This window comes from Apostichopus japonicus, chromosome 12 (assembly GCF_037975245.1).
Source record: "Apostichopus japonicus isolate 1M-3 chromosome 12, ASM3797524v1, whole genome shotgun sequence".
Lineage (NCBI taxonomy): Eukaryota > Metazoa > Echinodermata > Holothuroidea > Aspidochirotida > Stichopodidae > Apostichopus > Apostichopus japonicus.
The window spans coordinates 6863183-6882703 of record NC_092572.1 but is presented as its reverse complement, the minus strand read 5'-3'; the positions used below and the strand labels follow the sequence as shown (position 1 = coordinate 6882703).

General features: G+C 36.5%; 3 protein-coding genes across 4 annotated transcripts in view; 1 reads left to right on the top strand and 2 right to left on the bottom strand.

Annotated features, from left to right (window-relative positions):
- Positions 1 to 14920, bottom strand: part of LOC139977031 (vang-like protein 2) — a 51158-nt gene extending 36238 nt beyond the window's left edge. The window contains exon 1 of one of the 2 annotated variants that reach the window (XM_071985986.1): positions 14707 to 14920. The gene's annotated coding sequence lies outside the window, so the exon portion shown is untranslated. Of the gene's footprint in view, positions 1 to 5112; positions 5227 to 14706 lie in introns of those variants that run through there. The other variant, XM_071985988.1, reaches the window with a different exon arrangement.
- The window catches only part of LOC139976974 (small ribosomal subunit protein eS25-like), a 71151-nt gene that overhangs the window by 45749 nt on the left and 5881 nt on the right, over positions 1 to 19521 (top strand). The window lies entirely within an intron of this gene.
- LOC139976973 (uncharacterized) lies at positions 15503 to 19397 on the bottom strand. Its single transcript, XM_071985902.1, has 2 exons — positions 17955 to 19397; positions 15503 to 17315 (listed from the first exon to the last, which is right to left on the bottom strand). Exons 1-2 carry the CDS (start codon positions 18760 to 18762, stop codon positions 16912 to 16914), a joined length of 1212 nt encoding a protein of 403 aa, XP_071842003.1. The 5' UTR covers positions 18763 to 19397; the 3' UTR covers positions 15503 to 16911.

The following is a 19521-nucleotide window of genomic DNA, read 5'->3' as shown; positions in this document are numbered from 1 at the left end:
ATCTCCTTAGTTCAACAAAACCTTATCATGGTCATGACCAAAAATGTAATGTTTTGCAATTTTAACTGTTCAACAGAATTTATAATTATAATAATAATATCTATTGTTGAAGGCTTACATGATTATACCCGTTTATCTATCTTTGAAAGGCTTACATTAATTGGAGCACAACAGTTCGCTGTGGCAACTGCTCTCAGTTTCCACTGACTACAGACTGACAAAAAAACAACAACTAAGTTTTCCAATCCCTGTAAACCTAAAATGAAAAGAGACATCGATACGTTTGGACGTTCTGCTCCATTCCGCCAGAGCTTGTTGCCATAGACCCTTGATGGTTCAATAAATACTTCCCAACAGGTGACGGTACAATCTTTCGTTTCTTCGTGCTGAAGCTAAATGCAAATGATATGCTACACCTTCTAGGTAAGAATCTTGTTTCTCCCTGAGACACTTTAAAGCTTGCCAAGGAGGCTCGCCTGAACACGTTCGGACTGAAATTCGAACCAATCATCTATCTAGCAAATCCCTTAAAAACTGCCTGCCAGAATGGTCTTAAATTATTTATAGCCAAACACACACAAGATATCCGCTGTGACAAACGCTTGCAGAGCTAGTATGGTAGTACTGATGGAATAACTGTAGGTCAACCTACTACTTTACGACCGGCCACCAAACTTACAGAGTCAAGCACAGGCTAATGTTTTAGGTGTGTTTGCTCCTCCGCATAGAAGCACTCTCCAGAAGTGGAGTGACAACTCCATCCATTTACAAGTAAAATTTACGGTTAATTTATGCAGAATTGAGGACTTTGTATCGTAGATTTAACGTGGGTATAAAACAAAGAGTATTTTCTTTCAAGGATGCATTAAATATACTAATGCAAACTGCAGTACAGTATATTTACATATATACCTTTACTTGGGGGTAAATTTGGGCTGGTCGGTACATTTCCAATTAACCAGACTTTTTTCATTCTTTTCGTGGTTAGTTTGACAAATTGTCGACTTAAGGATAATCAATTGTAATTTAAAAGCTACTGAACAGTACAGTAGAAGATTGGAGTTTGCATGTAATGTAATGTATCATACTTCTGTTTTCTCCATTTCCATGCACAAATTTGATATGTAATTAAAGTTAAAGTTAAACATTTTTGTTCACATGACTTATTGTTTACTTTCATATGTATATGTGATTTTGTTGAGTATATTAATGCTGAGAATAAACTGTTTCATTGTCAAAGTCTTAAATAGATCTAGATAAATTGATCAGACTTCCATTTTGCATCAATTGCTATGTTACTAAATAACACACTAATGCTTTGTAATGTACAGTAATGTAACTGAAACTGGCATACCGTGGAGTGTAAATCATGGGACGATGGAGATACAGTACAGTACAGTATCCCAAGTTTGACATCCATACAATATATTCAATCACCCATGTAACATACTCTACAGGTACATAATTCAGTTAAATCTGTCATAAAACCTGTGGCGCAAAACTTCAAAGGATAAACAAGCTTTGATCCTCTTACTGTAGGCTCTCACCAAACCACTTGTCATCTCAAGTCATATCTCAGACTATAAACACAGTTACAGTACATATTAAAGCTCAACATTAAACCATGCAGTTTTAATGTATTCATTAGAACTATCTGTTACCTAGTAGATTTTCTCAGACCTGGTTTAACCTGCATTCGTTCTGAATTCATCATAGATCTGACAAGATTGGATAGGTTTTGTCTTTCTTTTTGTTTTCTTAAACAACAATCAGCATAAAAGTTCAAAATAGGTACCAAAATTTAGATTTTTAAACACTTCATTATCCACTGCCTACAGTATCTATCCTAGATAACATGCGTTCATTGTGTGGAATGTAACACAGGCTGCATGGACACCAATATTAGTCATCATTTACAGAAGACTCATTTTTTCTGTTCTGTATTTCATTGTTGATGATTTCCACTTTGTGAAGCACCATGGGCAGTTATCTTTTCCTGCTGTGCTTTATAAATCTACACTATTATTAAATTATCATTATTATATAAAACACTGTAAACTCCTGTATTGTATGTATTGGGACTGCATGTTTATACTCTGTGTACTATCGTAACCTGTACTACATACAGTAAACATTGTGGCTGGACACATACTACAGTACATTACCTACACATTTAATACACACATGTATCTAAGTTGACATGTACAGTGCTACTACATGGCACAGTAACATGCACGTACAGTATTAAATACTAATAGACTAGAAAAACACTTTTGAATACAAAGTGTAAAAGTCGGTCCCCCAATCCCGAGGCCATGGGGTTGATTCTACACTTTTGAATACAAATTGTAAAAGTCGGTCCCCCAATCCCGAGGCCATGGGGTTGATTCTACACTTTTGAATACAAAGTGTAAAAGTCGGTCCCCCAATCCCGAGGCCATGGGGTTGATTCTACTCGGTTTATGTGATCTGCGACAAAACATCACGATACAAAGGCAGAACAGAAATACAGAGACAGAATGTCACAGAATACTAGCTAGCTACTCTGATTACAAAAACATATTCACAGAGCTCTAGAAGTTCGGAGCTGTACAGGTGTGAAAGTCACAGCTAAAAAAACGTATGAGAAGTCTTACAAGCTGTGTCATACGTACTGTATGTTATACAGCCTACCGTAAGTTGTGTTAATATATCTTGGTCACTAGCTGTGATAACAGCCTCGCTGATTTTCTAGTGTTTGTTAACCTTCCTACTGTAATGTAATATTGTATTTATCTTGTACAAACATATATAAGAAATAAATTTGAAAAATATTGAAATTCAAAATATGACATTTTATGTCCCATACTGACTACTGCAGTAGATGTGTGCACGGATTGCTATACACACAGTAAAACACCTAGTTTAGATTCTTTATACAGTATATACTGTATATTAAAAGCATTTCTGTATTCTCCTGAAAATGATATCAAACATATTCATCATCATATATTTATATTCCATGACTCATATCCCGCAAACACTGCCATTCCGATGGGAGTTTTAATAAAGTACCAATAACATTAGGGTTTTACACCTGCGATTTAATTCAATATTCATGCGGAGTTGAAGACGACTAATGCAGCAGAGATGAGCAGATAATACGCAGATGCTTCCTTCGACTGTTTCCAAGGTTTGGATCCAATTACACGGTGCGAAAAAAAGGAGTAGCGGATACATTTGTTCTAATTTAAGTTGCGTCGAGTAAACAAAGTCTGTATCTTCTAGACTGTATACAGCAATCTATATTTGTAGATGGATGAAATGTCCGATGAAAATAGACAAACTTTATTAAAGTCTTTACTCTTTACATTCTCTTCCGTAAAAGAGTCGCATGGGGTCCGGTAGAGAGCTCAGAATTATCCTTGCAAAGGAAAAGTTACCTGGCCATAAATTTGTAAAGCTGCTGGCCTAGCTGTGCAAAGCTGGGGTCAGATAAGGCACTTTCGACATTTAATTTATAGCAAACTTATTTTATTTATCTTTTGGAGGAGAAGGGAAACGGAAGAATGGTCCCACTGAAGACTCCTGTGCCCCATCCCCTCCTCCCCCCCTACCCTGGCACCAAGCTCAAACCTGTTATTAGGATCCTATAGGCCTTGCAAGTTTCTATTAATTACTACAAAATGCTCTGCATTTAACTTAAATTTGAGCGCAATGATTAAATTTCTTTTAAAATACACATTTTTGGCAGGTCAGAAATTGAGGAAATTTGTCAATCAAAGTTAAGGGTACAGTATATACTTGTGTAGCTCAAGATTCTACGGAAGTCTCCAAATTATTTGGGAGTTTGGGACAGACATCAAATACCGAAAGTGATAAACTGACAATATGTCTCAGTGAGATCAAAAATTATGATAGTGAAAATCTAAATATCTGCAGGGGAGTTTCGTTGTAAAAGGGATGTCCGTGATTTCATGTTCTAGCACATTAAGGGGTGGGGAGGTTACATGTAGGGGTGGATAAGTCACATTTAGGGGTGGGAAGGTCTTATTTAGGGGTGGGGAGGAAGTGGTGGGAAATCGTGGGAGGAATAAAAAATTACTAAATGTTGTTTAAACTTACAGATTATCAAAGATGACTCAGTGTTGTTAATACATGTGTGTCGCCATGTCACATCATCTCTTTAAATATCACTTCAGTTATAATCCTGACTATGACACAATTAGAGGCAGGCCGAGAGGAAGAGGAAGACGACGGAGAAGTCTAGAAGCCGGTAAATTAATTGCCCGTTGGGAATATACCCAGAAGGTCAAAAATGGTAATATTTAATAACTTTGTGAATGATTGCTTGGGAGCTCCAAGCTGTAAGTGTACTATTCCTTCCCATCTGGTAGAAATTGAAGAATAATTGCTCCATGTCATACATAGATGTACAAATCAGTGACATGAATTGATTCTGCCTTAAGTTACAAATTATACAGAATACAGTAAGCACAGTTGAGCTCTGTATAGTCTACAGTTAGCTCTGCTATAATACACTGGCAGATTAAACAAGGTTGAAAACAGTTCTTGTTGAACATAATTTCATTACAAAACTTTAAAAAAAAAAAAAAAACCAACCCCAGAGCAATTAATTCTCACATACTAAATCTATTTAATTATTTTATCCTATGACATTTATTTATAGCTCGAGTGGCATACGGTATGGTAGGGATTAGGGAAGGAAAATGCTTCTAAGGCACTGCTTGTAAACATTGATGGAAATATAATTGGCCAATTATTAATGCTACCCCATGCCCTTAGAAGCACTTTCTCACAGGTTGATTTATTCTTTGGTCGTAAATATGGCAACTGTGAGATAGTTTATCATACCTCTCCAAAATGTCCCATCTCAATTCCATTAACTCTCCTTTCCATTGTCATTCCATTCCATTATCTGTCTCCCCCTACCCAAATCCCCACCCTCACCCTACCAGAGAAACCTACCAAAGTGGGCTACTTAGTCAAGATCAAAGTGTCTTCCTCATAATTTATGTGTCATCTAAATTGTTCTTTTTCTTTTATAATGTACTATTTAAACAATACAAGTATAGTAATACAAATAATACCAATTGGAAACAATAAATTCACCTTTGCAGTAGTTGATTATCACCATCCATCATTAAGCAGGAACCACATGTTGAACAAATTACCTGTATTGTACAGGCTCAGAAGTCTGTATAAGCTGAGTACAATACCGTAGGGTAGGAAAAGGCCTTTTCAGGGCTATAGATCTGAGCCAACACAAGTGTGCACTGTACAGTAATAATATAGTCCACATGAACACTAATAATATAGTCCACATGCAACAATACTAACACAGCAGGGGATAGCACTGTACAGTAAGGATGTAACGTCCTTTGTTCACTCCTCCATTCAAAATATAATCTTCTTTTACACCGTCACACTTTTTGAGATGTCGTTGAGACACAACACTGACTAAATAATTCCAAATGTGTACACCAAAATGATAAAATGCAAATATATCCACACAAAACTGACTCCTTAGCAAAAGAAAATCCTGAAAAGGTGAAGTTTTTGTTGTTGTAGTATGCTCAAGACTGTGTGAAACTGTTGTTGACATTTACAACAAATTGGCTGCTTCACCCTCGGTACTACTGTGAGTAAGTGTGTGATAGTAAAGAAACCTATACACAACAACTGCTCTCATCAATAATTACAGTTATTGTACAGTCTGTAACATGTCATTGTACAGTAAATTAAATCACCTTAAAATAACACAACACATATATGGTACAGTACTTCAACTTACAGTGGTCTCACTTTTATCACTGTAATTTACTGTACCCTCCGAACCGACAAGAATCCCATCTTTTGTTCAAATTGCTGTTCAATGTGCTGTATGTCCAGTAACACCATCCAGGTATATTCTTGAAGGAAACACAGCGGGCAGACTTTCTGTCTGCGTGCAGAGATGTAAATCATTTCTGTAAGATTTTATCAAATTTATCACCCAAAAAAAGTATATCCCGTGCAGTTAACAATGGATGAAAAGATACACTCATCGGTTGATTAATCTTTACTTCGCGGTCAGGCATCGAAAACATCACCTTGTTGAAAAGCCACATAGGGGGCAAAATCAATAATCCAATCAAGTGTGTGATTTGGTGAAAAGCCTCCCTTTTGTAGTGCGTGCAGAGCCGAAAGGTATTTTGTTTTACATTTCTGTATGATCTGATGAACGGGGAAATGGATGGATGAGCAAGTTCAAACTGCCGGAACAGATCGTAAAGACAATGTAATTACAGAATGCTTCTTGAACAGCAGCCCTTTTAGCAGAAAGATGTTTAACAAACTGTTATTTTGCTAAAGAAAAGTCACTGCAAGTAGCTGACAGCATAAAGGATTAATGCAGCAATGTTGCAGTAGGTAGCTCACACTGAATCCATCGGTTTAGTTGTGTAGTACTGTTAAGTACAGTGCCTACTCTGGTTTACTGTGTTTTCATTTTCTTGACATATGATGACCTTTGACCACCCCCCCCCCCCACAACAGAGAACTCCTTGAAGTTAATTCAAAGTCAGCATTGCTTTTGAAGGAATTTGAAGCTATTGATCTTTGTTGACCTCAAATGACCTTTGACCTACACCAAAAGTACAGTTTAGCAGAACTTATTTCATTCATCTTTTGTATCTCACACTGCATAATTTACAAGGATTGCAGGTTTCCAATGTTGCTGACCAATTTGAAATTTGACCTCCATCCAGGTAAAAAAATTTAAACACTTTTCAGTGAAGAATGGGGCCTCGAACATAAAATTTCACTTGAAACTTTCTTTCTGAAATCAACACACTTTCCATGTTTTGTAGCATCAACCATTGTTGCATCTCAACAATTCTTTTTCTGTCAGAAGAAGTATTCTTTTAGAGAATAGTTTAGTGTAGAAATTAAATATTGTAGCATTTGTGCGATTTGAAAAATCTTGAAATATATATAATAAATGTAAAGATAATTAAGGTCTTTGTTGTGTGTAAAATAACTACTAGCTGATTTTAATTGGTACTTCTTTCCAAGCCCTATATAAAATATACCTAGCCACATACAAGTGCTTAAGTTTAATTTTTTTTATGTATTTATTACAACCTTTCAGAACTGTAACAATGGAGATAGCTTTTGCGAATGTTTATTGTAAAACATGGAAGCTGTTTTATTACATTCAGATTTTATGAGGGGCATTGGTTTCAGTGTCAACATTGTTAACATTCTATCTGGAAAATATGAAACAAGGAAAACAAAGAGAAAGTATTAATAGGTGTCAGAACCAAGATGCAGTGGCACTTTGACAATAAACAGATTTACAAAATGACTTTAAAGCTAGATATATCTCCCCAAAGGGAGCTAGATATTTCTGAGCTGTTTGGTAATAGGTATTTTTGAGCTGTTTGAGGTGGTTGTTCTTCACAAAGATAAACCTCTGTCATATTTATATTCTTAAAGATGATGGTTGGGTTGTTTGTGTCCCCCTGAAACCATCGAGACTTCCAGTCAAGTAACACAAGATTATCACAAATCTAACCAAACAGGCAGCTTGAAATCCATTTAAAGCAGCATTTTGCGTTTGGTCGCCGTTTTCTACTTTTTTGACATGTCCATCGAGTTTTTTACATATCAATCACAAAACAGCAAACTAAGATATTAGCCAAGTTTTTCCCTGCCAACAACATTAATTGGCGAGTAATTAAGGATATTTGCAGATAATGAGAAAAGTGTCCACGACAAATTCCACATTTAAAATTAATCGCATACAGTTCCCCCAAACGCAGTAGTTTGAATTCAACCAATCAGAGATGCAGGTTTAGTTATGAGCCGTTGCTAAAAATAGATTCAAGACTTTGTGTTGGTACAACCAGGGAGTTGTTATGGAACTACCTGGTACAACTGCCATATAGACTGTACACAAATCAAGCATGGTGTTGTATTACGTATTGGTCAATGACGTTCGTAGTGTTTAAATATTCATATTATGGGTGAGGTTTATTGGGATCACAAAGGAAAATATCTTGGAGAAAAACAAAGTTGAAAGTTGCAAATTTTTCGAATGTTATGCCACCATTGAAGTAAGATGTAAATAGATAAGCTACAGTAGTTATGTATGTCGTTATGGCATAGTGGAGTCAGTGAGGTTGAGAAAAATCATACAAAAGGACGCAAAATGCTGCTTTAAGTGTGTTTATTTGCTTTATTTTTTGGGTGTTAGTTTCCTCTCTCTACTGTACAGGATATGCCAACACTAATGAATAGGAGATATTGCGATTCAAAATGAATGACGTACAGTTCAGACATTATCACTGCAATATCCAGTACAATTTCATTTTACTTAAATTACATTTATTGGGTTTAGACCATCTCCACCACTTCTTCTCAAAATCCAAGTCCTTCATTGATTTGACTTGTTTACCCTCTCTATGACCATATTTTGTCCTTTCATGAAACCTACAAGTAACCTCTGATTTCCTTCCTTAGTTGAACTGTGTGCATATTAATCAATATAGCCATTGGCATCTAATCTAAATTTGCATACCTATAGTGTAGTAGTACTACAAGTATATACTAGTACTGACCAAGGTCTTCCCTCAGTCGCTCCCTCACACCTTTGGGCACTACTGTAGGGCCTCCTGTGTCAAACACATTTCAAATAAAATTTGGAGAGCAAAATAGGAATATTTTATTAAAGTAAAAACTTTATACTACAGCACTTTGAAATCAAAGACATGAAGGGTTTGTACTTTGTTGGTGACAAAAAATTTTTTATCAAAGAGATATAAAGATTTATAAAACAATCAAAGAGAGTAAGAAACTGCAATATATTTGTCAACATGGTTACCAGTACTGTATTTATATGATGTACTAAATTCCATACAAACTGTATTTTGTAGTACTGTAGTTATATGATGTAGTAAATTCCATACAAACTGTATTTTGTAGTACTGTAGTTATATGATGTACTAAATTCCATACAAACTGTATTTTGTAGTACTGTAGTTATATGATGTAGTAAATTCCATACAAACTGTATTTTGTAGTACTGTAGTTATATGATGTACTAAATTCCATACAAACTGTATTTTGTAGTACTGTAGTTATATGATGTACTAAATTCCATACAAAATGTATTTTGTAGTACTGTAGTTATATGATGTACTTAATTCCATACAAACTGTATTTTGTAGTACTGTAGTTATATGATGTACTAAATTCCATACAAACTGTATTTTGTAGTACTGTAGTTATATGATGTACTAAATTCCATACAAACTGTATTTTGTAGTACTGTAGTTATATGATGTACTAAATTTCATACAAACTGTATTTTGTAGTACTGTAGTTATATGATGTACTAAATTCCATACAAACTGTATTTTGTAGTACTGTAGTTATATGATGTACTAAATTCCATACAAACTGTATTTTATAGTACTGTAGTTTAATATATGACATGTACTAAATTCAATACAAAATATAAATATTGGGTAAAATATTGTTGACCCCCAGACCTTGTGTCCATTCTTGGTCTGTCTCTATAACATTAGCCAGGACAGTTTATCAATTGACATTACTGCACAATGTCACATTATATCCAGTAGCCAGTGGACATGAAATCCACCCATCAATTGCCGAGATTGATTGTACGATGAAAATTTAATCAACATACCAAGTAAGATGGCTGTGACGCCCGCAAGTCTTCCAAGCAATTGATCATAAATTTGTTTGTGCCAAGTTGACGGGTCAAACAACCAAACACAAATTACTGCAGTACAGTAAGGATCTTACATTGCAATCGATCTGAATTTTAATTGTACTCTTTTTTTCCTTTTCTCTTTTTGCACCAGATGCTATCACTTCCACCAGGAATGGGACGCGATGTACGGAGAAAGATTCACCATATTAATTGATTTGGAATCCTTTTTCGCAGACGCGATGCTATCATTTCGAGGACAGCAGCCAACTTAGGCCATTTACAGTGTAGCAAAAAGCACCCATGACCTTATTCATAATCATTACCCCCATTTTCTCAAAACGCTGAATCCCCAAGTCGCTCTTCGTGGTGACATTTTTCTTCTCCACGTTGGCGTCTGCCTTGGAACTATTTGTGCTACTTCGACGCACAATCAAACATAAATCGAAGGGATGTAAACATGAATTCTAACCAGAGAGATCAGAAGGAGGAGGAAATACATCTTATTGAGGAAAAGGAGATGAAGAGCAAAAGGGGCAAAAGAAAGAAAAAGGTGTGAAATTTAATAAGAGCTGCAAACCGACTAACGTCGTCGCACCTAGCAAACTCTGCCCAGAGGTTACTCTCCTTCCTTGGCTCCGACTCGAGTGTTGCAAATTTTCTGGCGAGCAGAAGACTGCCGTTGCAAAGAGGAGGATGACGATCGACGTTTAAAACCTTTGAAGAGGCCTCATTTTATGTATACCGGAGGAAATTTTCCTGATCACGGAACGAGGAGGGAAATGCATTCATGAGACGCACTACCTGGACTGCCAGATTCCTCGATTTGAGATGTTTTAAGGCATCTTCAAATCGAGAGCCGTGACGTCAAGGCAAATGATGAGTGTAGTTTAGTGTTTGGTATTAAAAAAGGCACCACTTTAAGATGCTGTACATACGAGGGTAGCACTGTGTTTGTCACACTCAATCAAAAAATGCTTACATTTGCCCCGGCTTCAATGCATCTTGATAGAGGACCTGACATTTTCTATTCCATCACATATCTTAATCGGCTCGTCTCTGATTTACGTTTTCGAAAGGGTAAAAGGGCGAGCGAGTGCGGAAGATGAACTGACAATTAATGGAGAGATCTGCTTTTTACTGTTGATATAGGACTGTATGAATGCACTTAAGTGAGTCTACTGTGTACAACGTGTAATGTACAGTGTCTAATGTACAGAACAGTATAAACAGTACAGTATAGCACAGTACAGAACAGTATATACAGTACAGTATATACAGTACAGTACATATACAGTACAGTATAGTGCAGCACAGTACAGAACAGTATGTACAGTTCAGTACAGTACGTTCTATCCATTTTTCTGTACACACTTGTACTACAAGTACTGTATCGAAGGACTTCAGAGCCTTCAAATTTGGTACTACAGTAGCGTTGTTCCGTTCCATATTTTCTTTGGCTCAAATTAGTTGATGACCAATTGCATATAAATTCTACAGTATATATATGCACATGAAACAGAGGCAGTAAGTGCCACGATGAATACAATATGGACGTTTGAATTTCAATTGCACAGTAAGCTCATTAATATTTCATTGTTTCTTCAAGATACTCAACGGCATAACGTCTCTCCTTTTCTCTTCTTTCCCTTTAATCTTTAATTGTTTTATTTGTAATGACAATGATAGAGGTACCTAGTAACCTTTCATCATAAAAATTCCAAAATGTGCATTTAATTCGTAGATGAACGTTGCATTTTGAGATATTGATAAGGGGAAGCCATCAGTGTTTTTCAAAACCTAAAATGAACTTGAAACAAACAGGTGCTACTGTACCTTATACAGTATCTGTTAATCATTTGTAGAGCAGTAATCACATAAAGTTAAAGTTTGGGTCGGAATGGGCACCAAGTGTTACTTGAAAGGGTTGTGGGTATGAACACATTTTATACCAATGAATGTGATTAATTCTGTAAGAAATAATGTTAAATCAAGATTCATACAATTCTGAAATTCGAAATGTGGATGCAAATTTTGAAGATAAGAAAAAATTTCCATCACATTTGCCATTGACAATGTCACTCGCCCCGCTGTTGCTATGCATTAATTTAAATATTTAGAAATTCACTTATTATCTTTCCAAAACTTCCAAACCTACAAACTGTCAGGTTGTGATATTTACTCCTAGTACTGTACTACAGTAGTGCATGAAATTTTCAGCATCCAGATTTTTTTAGCAGTCCACTTTTATGACTGAAATAGATATACAGTAGATTGGAGTGTACATGATGGAGACAGGCTAACATAAATGTGTGAATTTAAATAACAGATTACTCATGAATATTCATTAAATTAATGTGAAACACTTACAGTAATCCACAACTAAGCTTGCTAATATCCACATATTAAATATGCTTGTTTTTGACATCCAAAGTAAATTTGTTCTTATGTTCATGGATATGTGCAGTTTCCTTCAAATCTAGTTGTAATTTGCCCTTAACGTTAAACCTGTGATTATTTTACCATGCACCAGTAAACTGAAATTTAATTATGATATCTGAGACACTTATGTTGATGTTGTGTTCATATACAGTACTGTTTACTCTCAAAAGCTCAAAGTTCAGTGCACAAGCTACGGTAAAACAGAATCACAGCTTTTTGAAAAGATTAATATGATAACAGGCTGGAAGAAAGTACCGGATGCATATTTTGATTAGACTCTATGCAATTTAATGTTAATATCATAAATGTAAATATTTCTTTCCTACAGTTGCAGTATTTTTCCTGGTTTATATAGTTGTCTGATTAATTTGATAATTGAAATCACTAAAATCATGTGTTAATGAAATAAAAGGATTTTTCCCCCAACTTCCTACACACCTTGAATGTTAAGGTTCACTGAAAATGCTAGATCTTTCTCTCTCTTAACATCCAAAGTATGGACTCATAATTTATAACAGACAGACAAAGTGATGTAGTTTTCAATATAAGAATAGTAGTATGTATTTCTGTAATAAACTGATGTATAAAGTACTACAGTACCAAACAAAATAAAGATATTGTATGTAGGGATACAACAATTTGGATCCGGCCGGAACCAGATTTTGGTTCGGCCTTATAAAACCAGTCTGGACTGGATTATTCCAAGAGGAAATGAAACTCAGAAAAACAATAAAACTGTAGAAAACTTCTCTTTCTTTAAGCCCAACTTTTAAAATTATGCTCAGCATGTAAAACAAGAAAAATATTTAGATTTACAGTCATCGTTTCCATTCCTTCGTAATAAGTTGAATACTTGATGGAAAAAGATACCAGTTAGTCAACTACCTCAAATTTAAGTTATATACTTCTTACAATATAATTCTGGGTAGATATCACTAAAAGATCCGAAAGGATTTTTTGTTAATCAGGCTGGGCTCGTAACTGGATAAAATTAATTATCCTGCCTGACCAGATATCCGGTGCAACCCTAGTAACAGTATACTTGGGTGACTATTCACTGTAACATACTAGCTGTACAGAACTTAATGATAATTCATAGTTTTTTACGGTAATTTATACTCAATTTAAAAAGTTTGCTGTAATTGTTCAAAATGTTAGCAATTCTGGAATTTGAAAATTTCCAATAAAACTAGAATGAAGGGAATAATTTAGTGTTGATTTATTGTGAATCAGTTTTGAAGTCTCTAAATTTTGTCTAGAAAATATTAGATGGTACGAAGCTGCTAGACTATATCATCTGTGCACTCGCATAGAATGTTATTGTACTGTACTGTCAAGAACCGACAAATAATATTCCACAATTTTCCAAGTTTTAAGTTTACTTGTTACCTCGTATCTTGAAAGTGAACATTCCAAATCTGTTCAGTACACAATTCACAATTGACAGATGAAAGCAGAATAAAGCATCCAGGTACACTGGGATTGAATAGCCTTTGTGTCACATGCATTTGGTGAGGTCTGATAATTTGAGATCATTCGTTTCCAAACTTTCTATCATTATTTCCAATCTGTTGCAAGGTTTTTTCATTTTCTGTACTGTAAGTGGACAAAATTGGCAAAAAAATGAGGCAGTTCATTGCTTTCATAGTTATGATTTACCAGATTCGCTATTTCATTCCCTTCCCCAATTTCTGTTGATTTTCCCAGACTTTCCAGGCACGGAAAGTCAATTTCAGTTTTCAATGACTTCCAGGATTTCAATGAATTTCCTGGAGTAATAAAATGTTAAATTTGGGAAAAACCACCACAATGGCCAATATAGCCTCTGAACAAACATAATTTGCTCAATAAAAATGAGTCTGCTCTTTTGAGTGTGTAGTTATTAGTAATGGGCCTATAAATAAACCTAAACTTGTCTACCTTAGCCTAGGCTTAGGCCTCCCACGGCCACCTGGGACAAACTTCTGTAGAGTGTACCAAAGTGCTATGGCATACATGTATGTATTCATTGGGTTAGAGTTTATGAGTAGAAGTCTATGGGATTCTTGTGATAAACAACTTCCCCGAACAGAATAGCAAAAAAAATTATTCCACTTGGCCTAACTTGGGAGATACTAGTTTTAATGGACATTCAAACACATGCATGTGTACAGTGTAATTTGGGTCTAGGGCCTATGGTACTGACAATTGACATGTAAACAATTGGGCTAGGGCCCAAGGGCCTCTATTTCTGACAGTATTGTGTGAGGCAGAAGCCTTTGGAAGATTCACCTAAACCATAATATGAACAATAATGACATTATGACCGCACTGGTATGAGAGTCTTCATATATCAGTCATGTTATTACCATGACATTTACTAGCCTAGACCTAGTTATTACACGGCGTGTACTGGACCTAGGCCTGCTGTACTGTAGTACTGTGGTAACTACCGTAGTCTTGTAACTAACCGCCGTTACGCTATTTTGAATGTATCGTATTGATGAGTACTTTTTGAAGGCCACCCGAGTGAATCATTCTATGGTATTTTCCTTATTCCTACTTACCAAAGGTTATGAATTATCCTTGTATCCGGTTACCTCCACAAAATAAATCATTCAATCCTGCAGAAAACTCGCTGAAGGTAGTATAATGTGTTGGGTGTGGTAAATTTAGATCATAGTAACTACCGTAGGATGACCGTTCGTTGGTGTCTTAGCAATCTCCTGCGTTTATCAAAACTTGTACTAGTACATACAGTATATAGTCAGAAATAGTACAGCATAGTAATTACAGTGTAATGCGAGTGGTATTACCGTTTTCTACGAGAAAGTGAGAGGCCACTAAAATAGAGGGCGAAGGTTCGAAATTACCGCTTAGCGTAATCTGAGAAATACAGTACTGTGAGCATACAAACATATACATACCTATTGATCACGAAATTGAGCATTTTCTGTGAACATTTTTATCCTGTGGCATAACAATGATATAACAGGACCCGATTTTGAAGAGGGAAGGCCAAGTCAAGCCTGCGGAAAAACAATGGGCCCTTTTTTTGAAGTATAGTTTAAATGGGCCCCTTTTTTGAAGTATTAGTTATTTTTCAACGTCAGGCCAACTTACTTTTACACATTATTTTTATTATATTAGAACACATTGTTCTGTATTCCATATTTCCCTGGGTCTCCTAAATGATATCACAGGGCTGTGTCCCTTGCTCCCAGCTCTTGTCAGGCCTGGGGAAAAGGACAGGGAGGGTGAAGACTGTCTAAGCCTCACTTCTTGAGGTATGTTACCAAGTAGTACATAACAAATGCACACCCTGACTGCAATAGTTCTATCGAAAACTAAAAAGACAAATGGTTACATTATTGTAAACCTGGTATTTATTTTCACCTTTATTTTATTACAATTGTCTTAATCGGTATCCTAAACATTAAAAACACTTTTGCTAGTTTACAGATATCTTAAAATAAGTCTGCAGTGCAATGCAAATTTGTTGAGATGAGAAGAAATTGTGGTGCATTCTTATCCTTGTATGTGAGATCTGTTGGTAATGAAATGTTTGTCTTTGTGAGAGCAGTATAAGAATTATGCCAAAAATTATTCAGGCCTACAATTTCACAATTTTGATCCCTTTCTAAGAAAAAAGATTTGAAGTGTTTACAATATCTGCCAAAAATCAAGTTTCCCATTGGCATTTTTCTGAATTAAATACACATCAGTTACTGTACAGGCTTATGTTAGCAGACCAATAACACTTCCTGGTAGTACGCAGTAATAAGGAGCTTACAAGGATATCGTGCTGATATTTATTACTAATTTGTTACCAGACTTACCATGTGTTCATGTTCTTAATGTCTACTGGTAGAAAAAAGCTAGTGCCTTTTTTCCTGTAATGGCAAACAGAGAAATCCACAGGCATTTAGCGTGTGAATGGCCTGAATTTATCAAGCCCTGTTATTGAAATGGTTGGGTACCACTGTCATATTTCAGCTTTCAACAGGGCACCAAGGTAATTATCAAAAATTTGAAAATGCATCAAGACATGTTTTGGCCAAAGTGAGCAAAAACATGTAATAAATTATAACTGTGCGTCTAGATCTGAACATTTCTGTAGATAATAGTCCTTTTCTTCAGCAAATATCGCTGCAATTTCTGACAGTTCTTGAGCCCTGGGTTAGTTGCGTGCAAAGTTTATGAACCGTGGCAACTATGAAAGAACCTACAACAAATTGGTTAAAGGGGCATGGCAGCTGTTGCCATCCAGCAACAGATGATTTTAAGGGCATTATGGCAAGTGATGGGGCATGTGCAGCAGTTTGCTGCAGACGCTGTCATTTAATTTGCAACCAGTTGGGTTAGTCTAGGTCAACAGGATGAATAAAATTCTCTGAACAGACTGAAAAAGTTGAACATTTATGTATGTATTTTAGATCCTCCTGCAAGCAGGAACTCGCGAAGAAGCCTCATTGGCTTATCAAAGCCGCAAGCTGACCAAAGTCAGTCTCTTAAATTCATATTTAACGTCCATGATTATGAATTGTCAATTGTCAACAACTCTGTAACTGGACGACATACATTAATCTTGGAGTGACTCGAACTGGGGACCTCATGATTGGAAGGCACTGGCGTTAACCACTGAGCTTACACTTCTTTACAAATATATATAAAAGTAGACGTAGGCCATGTGACTCTTCTAGCTGATAGTCTGCACTGACAATGATTGCAAGCAACCATTATGTATAATTGGTGGATGAGTGGCCTAAAAATTATCTGCTTTCATCCTTTCCTTCATTATCTTCTATTCTGCTCTTCTCTCCTTCAAACCCATCTGTTTCTTCTTCTTCTTCGTCCTCATCACTCTGCAACTCATCTTCCTCCTTTTCTGCAATCTCCGCTTTCAGTGACTCTGAAAATGCATTGTACTCCTCCAGGCTGATCCCAGCACAAGCGGTCGCGAATCGCTTGTCAGTCGAATCGACGATCCTACACAACGATGGATTCCTGATCTTGGTCCGACCGTGTTTGTCAGGGACCTGATATAGACCGAGACGTTCCAGGACCAGATGTCGCAGACGAATGTGTTCGTGCGTATAGTTGAATATCTTTGCCTTGAGTATCTCCTTGTAATCTGTTACGCCCATCATGAAGAGGACATACTGCAATTTAAGTTCTGAAAGGCAAACAATGATCAATGGAAACTAGCATGAAGAAAAAATACATACTGGGAAAGCATACTGTACATACAAATTATATTTACAGCACATTTTGGTGTAAACTTAGAAGCCCTTAATCAGTAACAGCTGAACAATATGTCAGATGGTCCACTTTTCCAATGAAATCCAAAATGATTTTAGACTCCAAGAGAAACAAAATGAACCCAAATTATCAATATCATGATAATTGCTACATATCCAATATCAACTACATTTTGGTATTTTGTCTTTTCCATCATCAAACAAGTGGAGATAATTTACCGCCCATACAGTCATTTTCCCCCCCCCCCCCCTCACCAACTCCTCTGCCAAACTACCAAACAGCAACTGCTGATGTACTTACAATATTTAGCATAGGATAAATATGTTTATATATGTATGTATGTATGTATATGTGATCTTCCCGCAAGCAGGAACTCGCGAAAGAAGCCATGGAGGCTTATAGACTCGCAAGCTGACCAAAGCCAATCTCTCGGCACACATCCATTTAACGTCCATGTCGGGAAGTTGTTATTGAACAACAACCCTTGCCAGACGACACACATTGCTGTCGGCGGGAATCGAACCGGGGATCTCAGTCAGAACACTGTACCTACCAGTTTGATATTCATCTTCATCAAAGACCTGCGGTGAATCAGTAATTATCTGACAAATGTTGCTACTGGTGAACTGAAGTTTCCGCAGTAACTCCAAGACACTTTGAAATCTCTTCTTCTTTGTACTTAAAATTTCAGGAAACGATAAAATTGCTTTCTGTAGTCGTCCATCACTTAGGCCAAGGTTCCACAATTGTTTGACTCGTTCCTGAATGGCCTCCGCACTCATCTTCCATACGGTTGGGTTTCCGTTCAGTACATAGAGAAGTTGATTGCTTCGCAACCCGAGGTCATAGAGGTATTGGATGTTGTAAGACAATGAATCTTGTTCACCTCTTAGAACACTTGGGTTGCTTTTGAAAAAGCTGTAAATGTTCATGCAGTCACAGTTCTTTTCCACAAAAAGGTGACATAAATTTTGTAAGTTTTCTCCTGACTTTGGTCCCCAAAACTTTCTAGCTGCATCTGACTGAAGCAAGATGACTAGCTGATTATAAAACTTATCAAAATCCTCTTGAGAATTTACGAAAGTCACTACTTCATTGGAAGAACAGCTTCGATGTGTAACACAAGAGACACTCGTAAAAGTGAATCTGTGGTGTGCAAGTAACGATCTCTTGGCCAGAGGATTGTTCCAAAGTGAGTAGGTGTTTGTCACAAAGTCACCACACTGATTCCCTGTTGGCTTAGACCTACTGGAGAATTGGGCGATGTTAGTTGGAGTACACTGTCTACCTAACACTAACAGCCTCCAACCATATATATTGCTAAACCTCAATAAACCAAGAGTAGCTGTCTTGAAAGGCATGTTTGTGTAAGTAGCTTCAAATAAAATATTCCAAAGTTCTAGTATAGTAGCCCAGGCTATATGTGTGTATTATCAGCCCAGTGTTACCTAGTTCTAGCCTATTGTTGCCAAATTCATACTATCAATTCATAGGTCAAAAACCGTTGCTAAATGAGCTAGGCTACTGTATCTTGGTTGTCATCATTCGATTGCAAGAGCTGGAGCTATTGGTGCATTAACGATTAGTAGAAGAACATGGTTTGAAGGTGGTCTGTTTCTCATTCTCAACCGACAGTTATGAACGGCACCCAAAACGTTGTGATTCAGTTCGTGTAGGCTAACTGGGCTAGGCCTTGACCTCCTACTCATAGACTGAGTAAGTGACCAGCTAGCCTAAGTTTATGTACAGTGCATTCATAACTGTCTCTACGGAGGGTAACATTAACCTATCATTTTTACGTTTTTTTTTCAATAACGATACCAATGATATTTACAGATCGTTGCAGGTAACAGAAAGTTCAACGGTATCCGTGTGTAGCGTTTACTTGTAAACTGGCATGAGCAGAAGAAATCATATCAAATGTCAGTGAAGTACTAGAACTTTGAAGTGTTAGCCTGTTACAGTATTACGAAGACAACAGTACTGTTCTATATATTGCGTAATGTGTACCACATGTTTACAACCCTGGCTGATCTTTTGTTGCCAATTAGATATACAGAAGGGAGAATATTAACAGATATCTTACGATTATGGCACATCAATTTTCTTAATTTTAAAAT

What these genes read in the sequence shown, in the direction of transcription:
- LOC139976973 (XM_071985902.1), bottom strand. Translation starts at nt 18,762, where the DNA reads ATGCCTTTCAAGACAGCTACTCTTGGTTTATTGAGGTTTAGCAATATA. An exon ending in TGAAGATGAATATCAAACTG is followed by an intron (nt 17,316 to 17,954) that starts GTAGGTACAGTG and finishes TTTGCCTTTCAG; the next exon opens with AACTTAAATTGCAGTATGTC.